Source organism: Lissotriton vulgaris, chromosome 2_2 (genome assembly GCF_964263255.1).
Source record: "Lissotriton vulgaris chromosome 2_2, aLisVul1.2, whole genome shotgun sequence".
NCBI classification, from domain to species: Eukaryota; Metazoa; Chordata; class Amphibia; order Caudata; family Salamandridae; genus Lissotriton; species Lissotriton vulgaris.
The window spans coordinates 114,673,491-114,696,006 of NC_141688.1; the positions used below are offsets into that span (position 1 = coordinate 114,673,491).

General features: G+C 49.1%; 1 protein-coding gene across 1 annotated transcript in view; it reads left to right on the forward strand.

Moving 5' to 3' along the window:
* SH2D7 (SH2 domain containing 7) overlaps positions 1-22,147 on the forward strand; it is a 165,595-nt gene extending 143,448 nt beyond the window's left edge. Inside the window, exons 6-7 of the mRNA XM_086959406.1 lie at positions 20,331-20,706; positions 20,971-22,147. Of these exons, the coding sequence (XP_086815532.1) occupies positions 20,331-20,381 (51 nt within the window). The 3' untranslated portion in view covers positions 20,382-20,706; positions 20,971-22,147. The remainder of the gene's footprint in view (positions 1-20,330; positions 20,707-20,970) is intronic.
* Positions 22,148-22,516: the final 369 nt, after the last annotated feature.

Genomic DNA, 22,516 nt, shown 5'->3' on the forward strand with positions numbered 1-22,516 from the left:
TGTTTGGCCGGCCGTCTTAAGCTGGCTAAATAGACATGCACAGTGATGTTTCTCAATCTGGCTGTGGAGAAACGGCACGTACTATCTGTGCCTGAGTAGAGCATCAAAGCTGCCCGCTCAAGCCAATCCCAGCGCTGCTCTCATATGAGAGCAGCGTCTGGATTGGTGGGGAGACTGTCCCAGAGACGGTCGGGAGCAGATGCAGCAGGAGAACGGAGGAGAAGCGTGAGGCGGCCCTAGGACCAGGTATGTTTATTTATTTATTACAATTCAATCCCCCCCTACCCCTCCCCCCGCTGCTGCCGGCCACCCCCCACTGTATACTGGCAGCAGTCACAACTGAATTTGTCTATTCCATGTTTATATCTTATCAACATTGCATATTATGGGGCGTATTTAACTTTACCAAACGCTCTTTGATTTTCTGACATTTTTCACAGTATTGATGTTAGATCAACAATAACAAAAGATGTACGAAGCAATCATGAGTTTTTAAGAAGTGTTTTTGATTTGTTCACTCAATATAAGGGTGGTTGAAAAAAGCATACTATACCCAAAATACACATTTTTGAAATTTGACTCATGAAATTGATTAGACCCTGTCAAGCAGCACTTTATACTTTGATTTAAATAAAAAAAAATGTTTAACTTTATTTACATTTTTTCCAAGTGCAGTCAAGCAGGCAATACAGTTGAAATATTCAAGTGTACAGCTTGGATCATTATGCGCAAAGGCAAACAAAAAAGAATAAACAATTATATATTACATCACAATATATGTAGGTGATACTATTATCCTGTAGGTGATGGGGCCTATGGTCCTGCAGGAGGCCTGGAGCTTGGTGGCCACTCTGCTTCGTGCCTCAGCGTACTCATGCCAGGCATTATCTGCCTATGTACCCTCTACGGTGTTCTGGACCTGGCCACTTTGCCCGCCCAGCTCACCCTACGAGGCCGACTGCCATATTAGATATTCTTGAAGTGGACCCCAGATATTCTTGGGTCCACAGCGGGATGAGATTAAAGCATTGTAATTGTCAGATTGTGTGGAGCAAGAAGCTAAGTCCGTGTGCCACTCAGTTACTTTAGGCATTGGCCCACGCATCCAGCGCATGGCCACTCTACGCTTAGCTAGTAATAAACTGCTAGCGCCCACTTTACGGGATGACTTTGGGATATCCTTATCGTAACCCAGTAAAGCTACCAGGTATGTCTCAGGGATCTGAAGTTCCAGCATCTCTGTTATTGTGAGAAACACTTCCCTCCAGAATGCACAGATACCCGGGCAGTCCCACGCTAGCTGTGTGAATCCAGCCCCCTCGGACCCGCAACGCGGGCACCTATCGTCCTCCCTAAGGCCATATCGGACTAGGGTATAATAGACCCTATGCAGGTATTTGAAATGCGCCAACCTGTGCTTCCCATTCTGCGAGATGGACTTCATGTTGGCATAAGAATGTGCCCATTGTGCCTCTGTGATGGTTGTTGTGTCCCCGAGGGTCCGCCCCCGAGGTCCGGAGGGACGGACAAGTTGGTCATGTGACCGCCCTATAATAAAAAGAGGTCGAGCACGTGAGAGGGCGTTCAGAGACGCGCGCCGACCGACCAAGCAACTTTATTCCCAGTGTCTGGCTGAGTTTATTCTAGGACCACGTGCTAGGCCTAGTCAGGGTTAGATGCCCCTTGATGAGCGTAGATCACCCGACACAACAATTGGCGACGAGGGTGGTCATCGATTCCCCGCTAGGGGTGCGTGTGTGTGTCCCTATTGGAGTGAGGCGGCTGCGGGCACTACCACGTGTCCGCGGTGCTCGTGCCTTGCCACCACACACCCCCCCCCGCTCTGCCTGCCTGGAGGAAACACTCTGATCCCTGGCTCTCATCAGGTGAGCAGCGCTGGCCTGCATCTCTCTGCGGCGCACAGAAGTCTGATTGGTCGCGCGAGGCGCGTCCGGCGCTCCGGCTGCCGCTGGATCACATCCCGGCTACCCACGGACATCCTCCCTGCCGTCCAAAGCGATGGCTAACATTCCGCCCATTGAGCCGTTCGTGGTGGAAGGTGCACCGTCCACTCTCGCACCGAAGTGGAAAGAATGGGTGGACAGGCTATTCATATTCTTTGAGGCCACCAAGGTCCACAAGGAGCAGAAGCGGGCCATGATCCTCCATCTTGGTGGCAAGGACATTCATTCCATCGCCCGCACCCTCACGGAAGCAACTCCCAAAACCCACCACACGCTCATAAATGCGCTCAATGCGCATTTTGAACCCATGGCCAACCAAGACTATGAACGGTTCATCTTCAGGCAAGCGCGGCAACTGCCAGAAGAATCACTGGACGCCTATCACTCGAGGTTGAAGAAACTGGCACTAACGTGTGGATTTCAGGATGTCACGGAGGAAATCAGAGGACAGATCATTCAGGGATGCGCTTCTGCCAAACTGCGCGAGAGGATTCTAGAAGAGTCCGGGAAACCCCTCCCAGACATCCTCACGCTGGGCCGCACGAAGGAGCTGTCCAAGGCCAGGGCAGCCCACATGGAAGCAGCTCTGCAGGCCAATATGAAAGTGGAACCGGTGAACAAACTGCAGGTCCGCCCACAGCCCAAATGGGTGAAGAGAACAACAACTCCGCAGGGCGGAGCCTCGGCGCAGTCATGTGGTTACTGCGGAGGCCCGAGACACCCGGCGCCAGAATGTCCAGCACGGGGCAAGATCTGCTCCGGGTGCGGGAAAATGAACCATTTTGAAAAGGTGTGTCGGTCTAAAAAGTTCAGCAAGCCCCGCCAGACAGTACACGCGGTGGTGGAGCCTGAAGGCGCGGAAGGAGGGCCCAGCAACAGTGACATGGACGACGACGAGGAGGAAAGGTCCCCACACAAGGTGCACATGATCGGCACAGCCACCCGACGCACAATGACCCTACCACAATGCGCAATACAAGTGGCTGATCAGGACATCATGGCGACGGTGGATACGGGCGCATCAATAAACCTGATGAGTGCGTCCCTCTATGGAGACATGGCTGCTCCACCCAGCCTCCGCCCCACTCCGATCACTGTTTTTGCCTATGGCCAGGATGTGCCCCTCCGTATTCGAGGAAAGTTCAAAGCAGCAGTCCGGCACGGAGATAAGATCACGCGTGCCAACATCTTTGTGTCGGAGGAAGGCCAAGGCATGCTCCTGAGTTGCCGGACGGCAGAAGACCTGGGAGTGGTCTCTTTTGCATTTGGGGTGCACGAGGAGTCAGTGCAGCAACTGATCATAGACTTTTCGGACCTGTTTGAAGGGATCGGCCGATTCAAGGGCCGGGAAATACACTTGCATGTGGACCCCACTGTCCAACCGGTGGCCCTGCGACACCGGCGGGTCGCGTTTCATCTGAGGCCCCTGGTTGAAGAAGAGCTACGGAAGTTGGAAGCAGCGGGCATCATTGAGAAAGTGTCCGGACCCACCCCCTGGGTATCGCCCATCGTGGTCACTCGGAAGCCCAAGCAGCCGGGAGCGGTCCGGATATGCGTGGACATGCGCCTCCCCAATGCGGCCATCAAACGGGAAAGACACATCACCCCCACGATCGATGACCTGATCGGAGAGATGGCGGGAGCCCGGTGGTTTTCCAAGTTGGACCTCAGAGCGGGGTACCATCAGCTCGTGCTGGATAGAGAGTCTCGGAACATCACGACGTTCTCCACTCACGTCGGACTGCGCAGGTACACCAGACTGAGTTTCGGGATCTCCAGTGCTGCCGAGGTATTCCAGAATGTCATCCAAGAGCTCATTGCTGGCATACCGGGGGTGATCAATGTTAGTGACGACATCATGGTGCACGCGAGGACAATTCCTGAGCACAACCAACGCTTGGCACAGGTGTTCCGCAGGCTCCGCAGCGCTGGACTCACTCTGCACCGAGACAAATGCGAGTTCCTTCAGACCAAGCTGGGGTTCTTCGGCTATGTATTCTCGGCCGATGGCGTCACTCCTGATCCGGACAAGGTCAAAGACGTCAAAGATGCACCTCCGCCCACGACTGTCACGGAAGTCCGAAGCTTCCTCGGAATGGTGAACTACTGTGGTCGCTTCATAAGAGACCTAGCTAACCTGACCCTCCCTCTGCGTGAGCTAACCAAAGACTCCACACCATGGAACTGGGGACCGGAGCAGGAAAGAGCATTCCAAGCCATCAAGAGTGCGCTGTCCAGCGACACCACGCTGGCGTTTTTTGACCCCAGACGTTTCACCCTCATTGCTGTAGATGCTGGACCGGCGGGATTGGGGGCCGTCCTGATGCAGAGAGCCCGGGACGAGGTGGACTGGGCCCCCGTCGCTTTTGCCAGCCGGTCCCTCACGGACACTGAACAAAGGTACTCCCAAATTGAAAAGGAAGCTATCGCGATTCATTGGGGATGCCGGCACTTCCATCTGTATGTATATGGCAAACCCTTCACAGTGGTAACGGACCACAAGCCACTGCTGTCGCTGTTCTCAGGTACATCATCCAAACCACCCCCCAGAATTGAGAAGTGGATTCTGCAATTACAGGAGTACAACTGTACCATTGAGTACCAGCCAGGGGCAAAGAATCCGGCGGACTATCTGTCACGACACCCCCGGGCGGCCACCCCAGAGGAGATGGAGGAAGCTGAAGAGACGGAGGCCTATGTGCGATGGGTCGTGGCCAGATCATGCCCGCGCCCCATATCCCTGGAAGAGGTGGTGAGCGCCACGACTCAGGACGCCTGCATACAGCGGGCCAAAGATCTGCTCCGGACAGCCAACTGGCAGAAAGCTAGGGAGAGCTGGAAGGTGCTCACCCCCGTGGCCCAGAAAATCATGGACGGTCTGTACCACGTGAGGGCTGAACTGAATGAAGACGAGGCTGGGTGCCTCCTGCGAGGGCATCGTCTGGTGATCCCGACGGCCTTGACGAGCCGAGTAGTTCAGCTGGCGCATGTAGGACACCAGGGAATGGTTAAAACAAAGGCCCGGCTGCGGACAAAGGTGTGGTTCCCGCTAATGGACGACATGGTGGAAACAGCTGTGCGCACATGCACGGCCTGCCAGACCACAGGTGACAGCCCCCGCGAAGCACCCATTATCGTGGAACCCAGGCCCCGAGGTCCTTGGGAAAGGGTCAGCATGGACTTTGGCAGCCTTCCGGATGGACGGCACACGCTAGTGATGATCGATGATCACTCCAAGTACCCGGAAGTCGAAATCATCACCAGCACCAGTGCCGACTGTGTGATTCCCAAGATAGAGAAGATTATTGCCACGCACGGAGCCATGAAAGAACTCAGAACGGACAATGGCCCGCCATTTCAGGGCCAAGACTTTGCAGACTATCTCTTATCCCAAGGAATTCGCCACAGGCGCATCACCCCAAGATGGCCTCAGGCCAATGGAGAGGCCGAACGATTCATGAGAACATTAAACAAAGTAATCCGAATTGCACATGACAAAGGACAGTCTGTGGAGATGGCCATCTTCACCTTTCTCCGTAGCTACCGCCAGACCCCTCACTCTACAACGGGGGTAGCTCCTGCACACCTTCTCGTAGGACGAGTAATAACGGACTCCATTCCTCATCATCCCCAGTGGGCCCCTGAACTGATAAAGGAACAGACTGTAGAAATGAAGAGGCGGGCCGCCTATGATCAGATCAGCAAGAAACGGAGGGCGGTGGCCCCCCACATCAAAAGAGGTGACCTTGTACTCATAAAAAATCGGGCCACTGGGGGAAAATTCAAACTCAGTTATGAAAGACGACCATGGCGAGTCAGTGGTGTGAAGGGCACCCGCATCACAGTTACTCGAGGACGAGACAAGGTGACTCGCAACGTATCCCATTTCAAACTCTACCACCCGGCGAGTAGTGAGCCAAGGCGCCAGCAAGGCGACAGAGAAACCGAAACTGCAACTATGGTGCCGCCTGGTGAATCAACATCTCAGCACGAGGTCCGGCCACGTGCTGAGCAGCCGATCCCTGGTGAGGATGTGGGCGGAGACCTGGAGGCCCTGGATGAGGCCCCAGATCCGGAGGGGGCCGACAACGAGGCGCCAAGCCAAGAGGTGGAGACTGGAACCGAGCCGATGACGCAGCGAGGGTCCCAGCGCCAGCTACGTGCTAACCCCACCCCCTCCAGCTGGCTGAGAGACTACTTTACGTAAGACTGTTCTAATTTATACGTGCGCCTGCAATGTTTTGAACCGAATGCGCTAGCATTTGTGAAAGACGCTGAAGGTATCAGTCCCGATGCTAATGAGACAGTGGGCTCGATCAGGCTATATTTGCAGTGTTACATTGTGTTGTTGGTTGTTGTTGTTTTTCGTGTTTTAGGAGGAATGTTGTGTCCCCGAGGGTCCGCCCCCGAGGTCCGGAGGGACGGACAAGTTGGTCATGTGACCGCCCTATAATAAAAAGAGGTCGAGCACGTGAGAGGGCGTTCAGAGACGCGCGCCGACCGACCAAGCAACTTTATTCCCAGTGTCTGGCTGAGTTTATTCTAGGACCACGTGCTAGGCCTAGTCAGGGTTAGATGCCCCTTGATGAGCGTAGATCACCCGACACAACAATGGTGAACCCCAGCTCGTTGTGCCTCTCTTCCTGCATCTTGTCCAAGACTGGCGTGTCATGTTGTCATGCGTGTCATGTTGTTTGATAAGTGTGTTTAGTGCTGTGATACCAGCTTTTGGGGTGTTATCCCGTGGGAGATAAGTAAGAGAGCGCATTTCCTGAGGTTCCAATAACTCATCTCCCAGTTTGTCTTTAAGAGCCTGCTGCACCCTATGGTATTGATATGCATCTAAGGTGGTAGTCTGGGGACATGACCAGTTGCCTGGACCCATGTTTTGACTTTCCCCTGTGCAAAAAAATACCCCATCGGCGTTATCTTCAGCTTGTGCAGCGTTTGAATGACAGCCCTGTCTTTCCTGGATGGAGCCTAGTCACACCACTCCACAGGCAACTTAGGGAAATATTTCAATGTGAGTCAATGCCGCTTTATGTAGGTGTGCCATTGAATAGCCGGTCGGGTCTATTACTCCCGTTCTACCCAGGGGCCCACCCAGTAGTGTTGCAGCTAAAGCAGTGGGGCTGACTACCGCGCTTTCTACGAGTAGCTGAGGGAGACCTTGGGGCCCATGGATTCAATGTTGGGCATGCAGTAGCTGCGCAGCCGTATAATACTTTTCTAGTTCTGGCACATTGGGTCCTTCTTCTGCATATGCCCTAGTCAGTATCTCCCATTTAATTAGGGGTTGCTTCCAAGCCCAGGCAAGGCGTATCATCAATGTGCGTAGAGTACAAATGAATGACCTTAGTAAAAGCATGGGGATGTGTACAAATAGAAAGAGAAACTGGGGGAATATGATCATTTTCATTAATGCAATGAGACCCACAAGGGATAGGGGGAGTTTAATTTATTTCTCTATGGTCTCCGATAGTTTCTGTGTTTTTCGCCCATTGTTTTCTCTCACTACCACATCTGGGTCCTTGTGGACCTGGATCCCTAGATAGTGCATGGGCTCTTCGGTCCATGCAATTGTATAATTAGTAAGTGTGGGGGTGGTTGTGGGCTTCAGTGTGAACATCATTGACTTGTGGCAATTTATGTGCAGTCCTGAATGTTGACTAAATCGTTTCACCTCGCAGAGCATAGGGTTCAAACTCATGTCTGGGTTGCGCATATATAGCAAGGTGTCCTCTGTATACGCTGCAATAACTAAGTTATATTGCGGAGACCGAATGCCTCTGTGGGAGTAATATTCCCGCATGGCACCAGGTAGGGGCTTCGCCACCAGGGCATACAACAGTGGGGACAGGGGGCAACCCTGCCTAATACCCCTTGTAATTGCTTTCGGCTGGGTAAAAGTCCCATTGACCCTCACATGCGTTGTTGGGTTGGTGTACAGAACTTTGACTAGTTGCAGAAACACCTCGCCCACCGCCACTTTCCTTCACACTGCATATAAAAATCACCACTCAACTGAATGGAATGCTTTTTCTATGTCAATAAAAAGGCAGCGCTGTTTTTCGTGTCTATGTGTTTAATTGTATCAAAGAGGGTTCGCAGGTTGCATGCTAGGGAACGTCTGGGAACAAACCCGGTCTACCCCTGACCTACCAATTTGGGCAGAAGGGGAGACAGCCTATTGGCAAGTATTTAGCAGTGAAAGTGGCCTGTAGGATGAGCACTGGTACGGTTGTTTCCCTGACTTCAGCAGAATGATCAAAATGGCTTCACGCATAGAAGGCGGCATTATACCACCCTGCGCCATCTCTTCAAAAAGATTCATTATATGTGGTACGAGTTGATCTTGAAATGTTTTGTAAAAGGCCACCGTCAGACCCTGGGGCTTTTTTATTGGGCATATCTTTGAGAGCGGATATCATTTTGGTTGGGTGGAGGGGGGCCAGGAGTCTCTCCATTTCTGAGTTGTTCAACCATCGCATCGCTATATACTCACTCTAGGTACTCTTTGTCTGATTCGGTCAAGGCGGAGTTTCGTGAGGTGTATAGTTGGTTGTAATATGAGCGGAAGGCCTCTGCTATCCCGTGGGTATCCTGCATCAACTCTCCCTTTTCATTGTAAACGTGTGGAATATCTTTATCACTTCTAGAGGGGCGCATCAGGGCTGCCAGTGTGGTGCGTGGCCTATCTCCCTCAACGTCAGGCGCGGTGCATCCATTGGGGCGTAGGGGCGTAGCCCCACTAAGCCCCATGGACCCACAGCGTCGCCACTAAACCACATACACATTTTTTTAAAAATCGCACTACCTGCCGGCCGGGAATCCGGGAGACACCCGACTTTCCCGGAGTGCGCAGGGGGGTGGGGGCCTGATGGGCCTGCTAAAGCTGCGCATGTCGACTTTTGGGCACAAACATGCCTGCGCATGCGCAGATTGTTTCCCCCCTGATTTTCCCTTTAGAGAGAGGACATGGGGGCGGGCGGCAGCCCCCGGGGTTGTACAGGGCGACTGGGCGAGCAGTTATGGTGCCCCCCCAGCCAATCCTGGCTGGGGGGGCACCATACAGCGCCAGGATTGGCTGGTCTATACCTAGCCCGGGTACATAACCCCTGTCTGGGGGGCCAGAGCTCTCTCCCTCCCTCGTACTGCGGCCTCTGTTTGTTTATGGGGTTCGTTTGATGGAAGACTTGACCTCAGACCTGACCTGACCGGACCCAGGAAGGAATACTTGAGAGGGCGACACTGCGACAGTCAAGTCCCGAAGGAACAGCTCGGCCAGGGAGACCCGGCGTTCACACCAGCTCAGGTATGATCAGAGTGCTATGAAGGAACATTGTTTACTAAACGGGTTCACTGTAGTAGTGTAGTGTACACAGAAAGTGAAATCCGACCTTGAGAAATATTGATGCCGAGTGATTTTTATTTATTAAATTATGCCGCAGTAGCAATCGCCAGTTAGGCAGCATAGGTTTGCTTATGAAATGTGGTGATAGAAAAGTAAATACCTGATTAACTCATTAAAGAAACACTATAGGAAGTAACGTCGTTATGCACGCGCTTGGAATGGCGGTTTTTGGCGCGCTGCTACAAATGAGTGTAGCTTTGTCGGCAATCTAACTGCTAATGACTCGTTTTGCTGCCCTTATTTAGACTCGTTTTGCTGGCCCTTCTGCCCTCATTTACACTCGTTTTGCTGCCCTTCTGCCGTCAATTAGACTCGTTTTGCTGCCCTCATTTACACTCGTTTTGCTGGCCTTCTGCCGTCAATTAGACTCGTTTTGCTGCCCTCATTTACACTCGTTTTGCTGCCATTCTGCAACATTTGTGTTTGTCAGTGTTATATGCAATGTTTATTCCCCACGATCCCCACCCCTTTATGAATGATGGATGCAGGATGGATGCAGGATGGATGAGTGGATGGATGGATGGATGGGTGGATGCATGAATGAATGATGGATGCAGGATGGATGGGTGGATGGATGGATGGGTGCATGAAAGAATGATGGATGCAGGATGGATGGGTGGGTGGATGGATGGGTGGGTGGATGGATGGGTGGGTGGATGAATGAATGATGGATGCAGGATGGATGGGTGGATGGATGGGTGAATGCATGAATGAATGATGGATGCAGGATGGATGGATGGGTGGATGCATGAATGGATGCAGGATGGATGGGTGGGTGGATGGGTGGATGCATGAATGAATGATGGATGCAGGATGGATGGGTGGATGGATGCATGAATGAATGATGGATGCAGGATGGATGGGTGGGTGGATGGATGGGTGGATGCATGAATGAATGATGGATGCAGGATGGATGGGTGTATGCATGAATGGATGCAGGATGGATGATGGAGGGTGGATGGGTGGATGCATGAATGAATGATGTATGGATGCAGGATGGGTGGGTGGGTGGATGGATGGGCGGATGCATGAATGATGTATGGATGGATGCAAGGTGGTTCCGGCTCGCTTGCTGCGCTCGCTCGCTGCGTTGCAATATGCAAATTAGTTTACGCCCCACCACTTTCAAATGTCACTAGCCGCCCCTGCTCAACGTACACCCTCACTGTAGCGTATTCACCTAGATGTGTTATCTCGGAGCTAGCGAGCGCATCAAAGTCTGCCATCCGAGCACTGATTTGTGATAACATTTTTGGATCTCCATTTTCTTGAAATTGCCTCTCCAGGTTTTTCCCATCTTTTTCTGCCTTGTCCAGTTGGGAGCGAATCGAACTGAGAACCCCTGAGTGTTTAGATCTGTTTATGCCGCAAAAGTAAACTTTGAATATTTCCCAAATGATGCACATTTTGGGGACACTCCCAATGTTATTGCCAAAACATTTGGCTATCGCCTTCCCTAGCTCGTCTTTAAATACTGGGTCTAATAAAGAAAATTGCAGGAATCGCCAAGTATTTTCCCTTCTGGCATATTACTGCGTGATAACGTTAGAAGGACTGGTGAGTGATCTGAATAGGTGCGTGGTAGGTATTTACAATCTACAGTGGAAGGCAACAGTGAACGTGAGACGAACCAGTAGTTTATCCTGGTGTGTGTATCATACGCTGAGGAGTAGTGAGTGTATCCCCTGCCCTTGGGTGACAGATGTCACCATGCATCTACAAGGTTCTCTGGGGCATATTACCAACAACTAGCGATAATTATTGCTATGTTGGTTTAGCGCCGATATTTTTATCGCCGAGCTGCGGCGATTTTTATCGCTTAGGAACCGTGCTATTATCAAGGTTTATCTCCTAATCGATAAAAATCAGCCGAAATGCATAAATATCGCTGAAAAGTCAGCGACATTCATGCATTACCGAGCTAATGCTCTTAGCCATGTTATCCACCTACCATTGGATACCATGGCTAAGAACTGCTCTGGGGCAGGTGTTAGGTTTTGGAGATATTCACGCTTAGCGCGAATATCTCCAAAAGTTGGTAATAGAAGATAGCGATGTTAGCGACTGTTTCCAGTCGCTAACATCTTGGCACGCCCACTTTGCATGTCATTAGTTATAAATATCACTGACATGCAAAGCGGGGCCCAAGATGGTCGCTATCTCCTACTAGCTGTCGCTAACTGGTGTTAGCGACAGCTAGGTAATAGGGAGATAATTTTATCTCCGCTTTCTTGGCTTTGAAAGCCAAAAAAGCGGAGATAAACCCCCTTGATAATATGCCCCTCTGTTTCTGCTATGGCAGCACTGGCAGTGGCAGCCCTGGATGGACGCCTGGGAGGCCCCTTCGAATGATCTAACTCTGGACTTTGTATGCAATTGAAGTCGCCGCCCCACAACTGAGGTGCATGGGAGAGCCTAGCAATTTTGTTATGTAAAGAGTGATAAAATAGCGGGTCATCGTGAATGGACCCATATACAGCAACCAGGATTGAATTGAAACAATTATTGCGGCATTGTGCTATGACCTATCTACCGCCGGGATCCACCTCTACTCCATGAATTTGCAAGCAGAAGCTTTTACGGACCCAGATCAACACCCCCGTTGCATGTGATGTAAAACCAGATGCCACACACTTGTCCCTCATGCGCTTCTGTGTAATCAACCCAGTGGGGGGCACCAGAGGGGTCTCTTGCAGTATGGCCTCATCCACATGTTGCCTATTTAAGTAAGCTACCAATTTTAGACTCTTCCTGTAATCATTAAGGCCTGCACATTCCATACATGAAATTTAGTTGTGTGTTAGTATTCACGTGATTTTCCATAATCATAGTCATCCCTTAGCGTGATGTTGAATATGTACCTCCCTTAGCACTATGTACAGGTTGTGTGCCGGCAGGCTAAAGAGTACCCCCCTGCCTGCTCACGGCGTAACTAAACAACCCCAACCCAACCACCCAGCCACGGCCCGTGGAGGGAGTTTCGGTGGGGCGGAGAGGCTGGGCGGGGGAGGGTCAGGGTGGGGGGTGCTAACAACTGAAGTATGGATAATTGAAGGTAAGTAAACAATTCAATAAATAAAACGAATTTCGTAGCGCACCCTGCATCGCATTTTGCGATGCAGAGCACGCTACAAGATTTGTTTTTATTAATTACATTTTTTACTTACCTTCAATTATCCATACTCCAGTTTTTAGCAACCCCCCCCCATGCCCCTCCCCCGCCCCGCCTCTCCCCCCCACCGAAACTCTATCCACGGGCCGTGGCTGCACCCACCCACGCCACATCCCGAAACATTCAGCATGGCTCACTTTAAACATTGTACCCATACCCCGAATTCAAACAAGAAAGGGAAAACATGTAAAAACACGAAAACAAACAATGGAAATTATTATAATAACCCCGGTTGTGAAATACACGCAGGGAGCAAAGGCTGACTGCCTCCCAACCACTTCCTGTCATTGCCTCCGCCTTCGTTGAAGAATATACCATCCAAGCTATTTAAGTCATAGCTCATTTACAGTGACGGATGAACCTTCATTTTTATGCAGTCGCTGTCTATGAAACAGGATAGTGAGGACTTGTTCCACTGATGGGCTTGTTCAGTCCGAAGTACGGCCCATACCCAAACACAGGTACCAGACTGTGATGCAGCAGTACGTCCTTGTTTCCTGTGAAGTCGCTAAAACACGTGCTGTGGGGGAAGTTGCCACTTGCCTCCTTTACCTCGATCTAATTAGTCCTCTTGTTTACTGTGCACCCTTTTGCTTCTCTCCGACTGTTCCTGTGGCCGCCTTGTGAGCCCTGGTTTTACCAAATTTCTTAAGGTCTTGCTGCAAAGTAATGGGCTCATTGTAGATTTTGGTCTTGCTGGCGCACATAATCTTTAATCTAGCTGGGTAAAGCATAGCATAGTCTATTTTGAGCTCTCTCAATTTGTGCTTCATGGGTGTGAATCGTTTACGAGCCTCTTGAACCTGCGGAGTAAAATCAGGAAAGAGTGCAATCTCCCAGCCCTCACACTGAAGCACCTGCAACTCTCAGTCCTTACGTAAAGCCGCATCCCTAGCCCTATAGTTGAGAAGGCTCACTATTATAGATCGAGAAGGGGGGCCCCGGAGGTTGTTTTGGGGCTAGAGAGGGATGGGCGGGCTCAACGATGAATAATTGAGAGAATGTATCGCGCCCAAGCAAAGATGCCAGCAATTGTTCAGTGAACAGTTCCATATTGCCGGTCACCTTTGTCTCTGGTAGGCCCAAAATACGTATGTTATTACGCCTGGAGCGCGCCTCTAAATCCTCAGCCTTATCATGAAATGAGGTAATCTGCTTCCCCAACTGCTTTCGCTCGGCCACTGCCTCAACTTGCATATCCTCTGCTTCGGACACTCTGCGCTCAACCATGTTAAGCCTCTCAGCAGGCTTATCCTCACACCCTAACATGCGATCCATCCTGTAAGAAAGCGAGATGAGTTTACCATCAATTGTGGCTAGGCTTTTCGGCATTGCTGAAAGGATGTGGCCGATGTCTTCTTTATCTGAGCCTCTAGCCCCCTTCTCTGATAGCACAGTGTCATCTGCTTCCTCGCCAGTCTTTGATGAGTTGCGGAGCTCAAACTATATGTTCGTCTGTGTTTTATCAACCTTTCTGATCTTTGCTATGGTGCTGCTGAGGGGAGTGTAAGATATTGTGGCCCTCCTGAAAGCGTATAGATCCTCGTGCAGTTTATGGGGAAATACCCCTAAGGCTGTAATCCAGTATGGCACACCACACCCGGCAGCACCTATCTTGATTAGGGTCGTCCGTGGCCTTCAGGACTACTCTCTGGGGTTCCCAGCACGGCCCCTGCTGCCCTCCGGGCAGGCCAATCACGTCAACAGCGTTCCTGGCCGGTCACCGACGACCGTCAGCAGGGGCATGCCGTGCACCGAGAAACGCCAGACACACTTCTTGGCAGTCTCAAGCAAGGTCCGCCACCAAAGCACCTTGCCGCCACAGTCAATCAGGTCTGTCCCAGGCCGTCAGCAAAACTTACGGCCCTGTTGCAGCACACACCGCATTGGCGCTCAGCAGGCCGCATCGCTGCCCTTCGTTACGCGATGGGTCGCTCCAAACAAAGGCTCAGGCAGCGCGTCGCTCCCAGCTCCTGAGCCGCCACAGATGATGCTCTCCGGACCACTCCGAAAGATGAGATAAGGTAGGCCGCCTGTACCTATGTCTGGCAGGCAGGATACACAGCCGCAGCACTTCCTCTATGCCATCCGCCTCGCCGCCATACTGCTAGGCCGCAATTTTCGCTGTGCTCATCCTCGATACAGCGCCCGTGGAATTGCCCACTGGAGGACTCCACAGGTATCTGGCAATATACCGCTCCTCCATGTGCATCGATGGCTTAATTATCGGCTAGGATGAAGGCGAAGGCTGGAAGATAGTGAAAAGGCAGATCGCAGCTCGCTCACAATGCGGCCATTTTGGAGTCAGGCATGCAACCATACTTTAATAAAATGAGTTGCCTTTTGGCAGACATGATGCGAAACTATAAAAAGGCATTTTGTAATATGTGAATTAGTATTCCCACAGTATGAATGTATGCCCAAATTCCGTATGCGTTTTTGACGGATGCCTTAGGAACTCTGTCATTTGAACAAATGCGTCTTAGCTCGCATTTGTTTTGAACGCAAGTTGTATTAACAACTTGCCTTAGGGGGGCGCTGGATATTGGACTAGTTTAATTTACTACTCCAACTCCAGTATGCACACCCCTATAGCAAGTTGTTGTAACGAATTGCATGCAGAACGATTACGTACTAAGGACCCATTCGTTCTGTTACCGGTGCTGTGAAGATGCAGCGTGATTCTGGCTTCTTCCTAAAGGACATTTCCCCTGCATTACTCCTTCATGTACACCTGCATGTCTTTGTGAATTATTTTTTTTTGGTTTTAAAAGAGTTCACTATTCTGCTACCGCAAGCTAAACCAGTCCTTAAAGCCCAAATTCCATATTTTGGCCTTTGACCTCAGCTCAGGCCAACCGATTCGGAGATGGCCATTTATTAGCTAGAAGGATACATTAAAACATTGGAATGTTAGGGGCTCCATTGAAGACATCAAAGTATCTATCTTTGTCTACAGCGATCCGTTGCTTGTGTTCCTGTTTCTCTCGGTTTAACTTAAAACATTCCAGCTTCTGTAGAAGGAATGTTCAAAGAGCAATATAGCTGTTCTGCAGAGTGCTGAATTGTTTCTTAAAGGTCCGCTTCCTCGTTGACTCAGGTAGAGGGAATTTTAATGATGGGACAGGCCCAAAGAAACAGGCGAAACTGCTATATTAGAACATTGGAATCTTGAAAACTCTTTGAAGATAATGGAGAGGAAGTGGACCATAAACACTAGCACAGGCCAGCTGTATCAAAATTGGAATATTTTATTCTACAGCAATTGTGTTATATTAATTCAACCAAGCACAAGCTTTATAATTTAATAAGCTGGGCTGCACACAGATGAGCTACTCAGAGGTAGCTGGAGAGCTACAGTAGCTCACAAGATACTGGTTGGAAAACCCTGCTCTTCTGTCTCTGACTCACCCCCCATTTGCCACTCCTCAAAGGAGATAGGGAGGCAAAGACTGTGGGCAAGGAAAAAGAAGTGCCTCGAGGGAGTGTTAAGTCTCCTAGCTTATGCCTATGCTTTTGCTTTGCCATACAACCTGAAACAATTTGGAAAACGCTGTGGACACTTCATTATGTCTGCTTTTAAAGTTCCTGCAGTTCAGTTACTGTTGGGCAGGTGCAGCCACAGCACTAACTGAACAAAGAACAGCACAGCATCCGCTGTGAATGCAAAGAGATTAAAGCTTCAAAGAGCCACAGGAATATTGACTGAACAGTGAACACAGCAGCAGCTATAAAAGCTGAAAGATTCAAGCTTCTGAGAGCTCACAATGGCTATTTTCCATTGCATTGGGAATGTGTACTTAAAGCACCTCAATATCCTCAAGGGTGACAAGTAGCGCTTTGCAAATCTACTGATTGATTGATTGACAGTCCCCCACAGTGGCTCCGGCCAGTAATGCTGGAGACTGCTTTGAAAAGACTGGTATAGCCCGTCGTGGCAGACTACAAGACTAAAATACTACTCTGAGAGGAACGTTGGGAACCGGTTAGGCAATCAGAATGTTCAGTTTGTTACATATATTTAATGTTACAGACCCCCACAGGGGAGTATTATTGGCTGGCCAGCCCATCCGTTGAACAAATAGAGAGTGCTGTGGCAGCATGAGCCGTCTCTCACCTGAATGTTTGGGCTGCATCCTCCCATTTCGCTCTCCGTGCCGCTATCCTCACAGCTACACAGATGGAGGTCCGGGCTCCTCCCCGTGCTTTCGATGATAAAAGCCCAATCAGCGAAAGAAAAGTATAAAAACGTAAACAAATATTTTCTTTTTTTATTTTGGCTGATTGACTTTACCTTCACCAAAAATAAGTGGAGCATCCCACGCAGCCATTCATGGCCTGGCAGCTCCATTACAAGAGAATGTGGGAGCAGTAAAGATAGATGGAGTCGTTTTAAGCAGCCAAAAATGCATTTGAGAGGCTGCTCATGGTCTTTCAGAGCTCCCTATTTTGGTTGTGTTTGTTTGTGTGTAGGGTGTCAGTAGCTTTGGAGCGGGGGGTGTTTGGAGTCTTACACCCCCAAATAAATGTACTCTGTAGTAAATAGTTGGGTACAAGTACTTTAAATCGGTGAAAAGAAAGTGGCATAACAACCACGACTGACATAGATACAAGGCCTAGAGCCTTTAGAACAGCTGGGGCCACCAGGAACCACCCAAGGTAGTGACACAGGGGACCCACGGGGGCCGCGTGCAGTGTCTAAACACAGCCGCGAATCATCATTAACTTCTATGGGGAAAGTCGCGGTTGGAAAGTTACAGATTAAGGACACTTAGAAGAGGATTTGGAGTAAACCCCTTTAGAACTAGGCAGTTCTAGAGTCAATACCCATGGGAGCACCGAAGTACTCGAGTTACCTCACCCAGGGAAGCCAGGTGCATAGGTGTCTTTTGGTGTCGGGTTTCGTCATCGTTTTCGATGGCGATCTGCTGCAAAGCGCTGCTGGCGACCAAGTCGAAAGTGTCCGGGTGGATCCAAGGGTAGATCAAAGATCTGAAGAACCTGAAAGCAGAGGGGACAGAGTCTGGGTCACTTGCCAGTGACCCGGAAGGCGATGAGAAAATGCCCACCGATGTCAGGTGAAGAAGGTGAAGAAGGTGAAGCTTGACTCTTCATCCACGAGGACCAGGAGGCATTGACGATGACCAGGAGCTGGATTCGAGCTGTCTCACAAAGTATGTTGAGTGCTGCAGTGTTGGTTTCCGGATTGGACCCAACAAGCCTTGACAACAGCAACCCACACAGAAAGCAGAGATTGGCTTTGTTGCAGACCACCAAGATCTGAGGGACTCACCCTTTGGAAGAGAGTCAGGGCACATCTGGAGCAACCAGGAAAGTTCAAGGAACAGAAGAGTTATCTTCGTGGGGACCCACCAGTCGACGGACCAGGGATCGCAAAGGAGCCTCAAGCGGAAATGCTAGAAGAGGGCCCACGGAACTCTCGTGGAGTGTAGGCCCACAATCTTCGGTGCAGATGGTGCTTGGGGCTTGGACTACAAGAAGCCCAATGCACAACTTCGGTAAAGCTCGGGAAATTGATGCACTTGCAAATGTGCACGATGTCCAGAAGTTACAGTCTCACGTCACTCGTGAGGGCAGCGGGTCTCAGCTTTGTTGGGATCTCGTGTTGGCCTCTGAGAAGTCTGGAAGTCGCAAATCTGTTGGGATACGGCTGGAGCCTTGGAAATGCAGACTGGCAAGATGCTTCTTCGGTGCCTGTTTGAACAGGGGAGTCACTCCTTAACCCCAAGGGAGGTTCTTCCATTTTCAAGTCGATGTAGAATGTCGAAGTTCCAGGATATATGTTGCAGAGTTTCGTCCAGGGGTAATCTGAAGTCTTAAGGACTGGGGGTTCCTATACTTATACTAAGATAGGGTGTTGGACTTACTCTAGGGACCCACCTATGGGTGGATCCTGGAAGGGGGGTGGTTACACCCTTTTCCCTTTGTTCACGCCAGAGCAGGGGCTGAGTGCCCCTGCAAACGTTTTGAACTGGGGTATGCACAGGGACACCAAGTGTGCCCCCAGCACTGTCTGAAAAGCATTCTATGAATGCACCGACCCAGCCCCAATACACTAAAGCCTGTCTGGGAGGTGGTTACACCTCCCTGTGACAGGAAAACCTATTGTCCAGGCCTCCCCTGCCGGAGTTTCGTCCAGCAGTGGGAGGTCAGACCCGTGTCTGTGGCTGTTGCATCCATTTTGTGATGCCAGGGCTCTTTAAAACTATTACCGGTTAGACCAGTGTGTGCATGTCTCTCCCTCTAGAAGGGTGGAATTCTACCCCACGCCGCCAGGACTGGTGGGGGGGGGGGGTAGAATTCCAAAGTGTTTGGCACCAAACACGACATGTTTCCATGCAGCCATTCCAAAGTTAGCATTAACCGCAAGGTTATAATGCACTAATGAGTATATGGTCTGACTGCATCACAGAACAGCCTCAGAGAGTAGATTCTAAAAGCTGCAGTGGGGTCCTGCTCATGCATGGGCACCACCTCACAAAACCAAGCACTCTGCCTTCAGGATTGATAAGATCTGCCATCAGAGTGACTTATAGGTTTATATGTGTCAGTGATATAAGGTAGATACAGATAACCTATATTTTAGTAAGGCGTGCATGCGCCACCTTACCCAGGCTGCAGTAGCAGACCTGTGGTGCCATTTTGGAAGGCTTCCCAGGGGTGGCATAATACATGCTTCAGCCCGTGGTAGGCCTCTGGGGTACCTGTGCCCTTAGTACCTAAGGTACCATATACTAGGGACTCACAAGGGTAACCCAGTAACCAATCTAGAGTGTAGCTAAAGTACATGCAATCAATTTAGAGAGGAAGCAGCTAGGTTGGGGTCCTGTTTAGCAGGGCCCCAGCCAGACTAAAGTGAAAAAAACAGTGAAACACCAGCAAAAAGTTAGTAAGCAGATCCTACTCTCCTACACACACATGCAGACAAAAACACACACACTCGTCTCTGTTTCAAAGGTCTTAAAAACTGTTATTTATCAAACACTGAGTTATAAGTAGCCCTCACAAGCCACACTCCTCTCCCTTCCTTCTGCTCCTTAAGGCCCCCTTCCAGCTTTGCTTCTTGTATAATGTATTTTCACCCCGTGTGATTTTTAGGAAATCAGAAGCTCCGAGCCCCTACCGCCCAGTCTTACTGACCAAGCTAAGTCCCTGGTTGTTTGTAGACTAGTTGCCTTCATCTGCAGGGCAATAACTGCTAATTACCACCCCTTGCTATGCACCCTCATCTGTGGCTCGAGAAGTGGGCAATAAAGCTGAATTAGAATATCAGAATGTTGGAGCTGCACAAAGGCCAATGCTATGCCAGAGGGCCAGTAATGCTAGGATTGTTCTAATCTTTCAATTTCTCCATGTCTAGTTTAGATACGTCTACCTCTAGTAGGTGTAATAGTCTAATAGAATTATAGTCCTCTGCCCTTGGGCTACATTGATGTTAAAGGCTCTCTCTATCATTATAGTCCATAGTTTCTAGCTTGGGTCTATACTCCTGGGTAGAGATCCTTTAACAGCCACATCATTCTCAGCATCTGTCTTTAATCCTCTAATCCATTATCAGAAATAGCAGAATGAAGTATTTATTAAAAAAATGTGCCTCTTACCCTATATTCAGAGTTTTATCATTTTTATCCTAAAAGCATAAGATGGGGTGCTTCCTAATACATTGACGCACAACCCAATAAAAAGTGCTTATAAGTTACTGTGCTAAAGTTTCAGGTAGTATTAACTGGGTTTTAATCCATCTTTTTTTTGTTCACAGAATGACAACCGAAAAGGATTCTTCTTTGGTGGCCGAAAGAATAAGAACTAAGTTCCAACACATATTATGGTTTGCTCATCTCAGTCATTTCAAAACAGAATATAGTGTAACTCAAACACAGTCTAAATAATGTTCAGTCAGGGAGACAGCTGTTGAGACTGTGGATGTGCTAGCTTGAATATATCTAAATATGAAATGATATATTATTTTGTGTAATCTTGGTTCATATGTTTATGACTGAACATTATAAGACTCCATGACATTGCTTTAAGATTGTTACAAGAAGAGATAATTTGGCTGACCAGCATTTTTTCTAAAAATAGTAAGATCAACACAAACCAGCAAACCTAACGGAATCCTTTTTAGGAACAAAACAGTGGGGCATATTATCAAGCCTGTGCGCTAAAATTATCGCCGCTTTATCGGCCGAAAACGGCCGATAAAGCGGCGATAATGGGCTTGATAATATGCTCTATGGAATTCCAATCGAAGCACATGTTAGATGTAAAGACATCTAACATGGGCTTCGATTGGAATTCCACAGAGCATATTATCAAGCCCATTATCGCCGCTTTATCGGCCGTTTTCGGCCGATAAAGCGGCGATAATTTTAGCGCACAGGCTTGATAATATGCCACAGTATTCCTTAAAATGAGTAAGCATTTGACTGGAATTGGTCCAGATGACCAACAGCTGTCTGAAACTCAACGCAGAGAAGACAGAAGTCCTCGTCTTTGGAACTACCGCTTCAGCATGGGACAACACCTGGTAGCTGACTGCCCTTGGGAGCTCACCCACCCCCTCAGACCACGCCAAGAACCTGGGTATCATCCTTGACTCCTCCCTCACCATGAACTGACAGATCAATGCCGACACATCCAGCTGTTTCAACACCCTCCGCAAACTCCGTAAGACCTACAAATGGATCCCCCCGAGTCAATGAAGACGGTCACTCACGCACTCATCACCAGTAGACAGGACTATGGAAACGCACTCAACGCCGGCATCAACAAGTCCCTACTCTGCATAGTACAGACCATACAGAACCGCAGCCAGACTCGTCGTCGGCATCCCCAACAAGAACACATCAGCCAACACCTACGAAGTCTCCACGGGCTCCCTGTGGAGAAAAGAATCACCTTCAAAATCCTCACCCATGCCTACAAAGGCCTACACAACAAGGGACCCAAATACCTTAACGACAGAATAAACTACCATGTACCCAAAAGAAACCTCAGATCCTCCAACCTCGCACTGGCCGAAACTCCGCACATCCACAGAGCCAGATCAGGCGGAAGATCCTTCTCTCACAACGCTGCCAAAATATGGAACGAGCTACCGGCAGACATCAGACGCGCCCCCTCCCTGACCACCTTCAGACAGAGCCTCTAGACCCTCACGGGTGAGTAGCGCGCTTACAATTCCCCTGACTGATTGATTGATTGATGAGAATCTTCCATACAACTAAAGAACATTTCATTGGCAGCAGTAGGTGGTTCTTAACTTGTCAGTGGCCCTTGTCTATGCCGTACCGTAACAAATGCTCCAAACAAATACTGCATTCCAAGATCATATTAAAATGTTTAATGTGTAGTTATCCATATCATCTATTAATAAATATGTCCTTATAATTTCCAAATGCTATTCAACTAACTGCCCACTATCATCAGACTGAAATGACATGGATTCCTGGAGAATAGATTCAGAATGTTTTGTGAAATATTTTACAGAAGTACTTAGTTTACAATTATGTACATTTGCTTTCCATCCCTATGGTTGTAGCATATACACGAGACAATAAAAATGGTTTTAATCCTTGCACCATCTACCTTTTCCATTTTATAAATCGGCTGTAATAATGCAAGAGGGTTCCCTACGCTCCGTTCTATATATTATTTTATCATTATTGAGTAAAAAAAACGTACACTTGTAAGTATATTTGTTTCTCTACTTCGTAAAACTGCAAGAAAAAAGCACAAATTAAAACAAGCATTTGCAATGCAATAGGTCTCGCATTATTTAAGTTTGAGCTATTAGCATTGTAAATGGCAATGTTTTCATTTATGCGTTATTGTTTTTTTCTTTGCATAAAAAGGTACATAAAAAATATGTGTTGTACAAAAGGTATTTATGCAGTATTTTGAAAATAGCTAAATTAATAGCTTTGTCATTTACAATGCCAATAG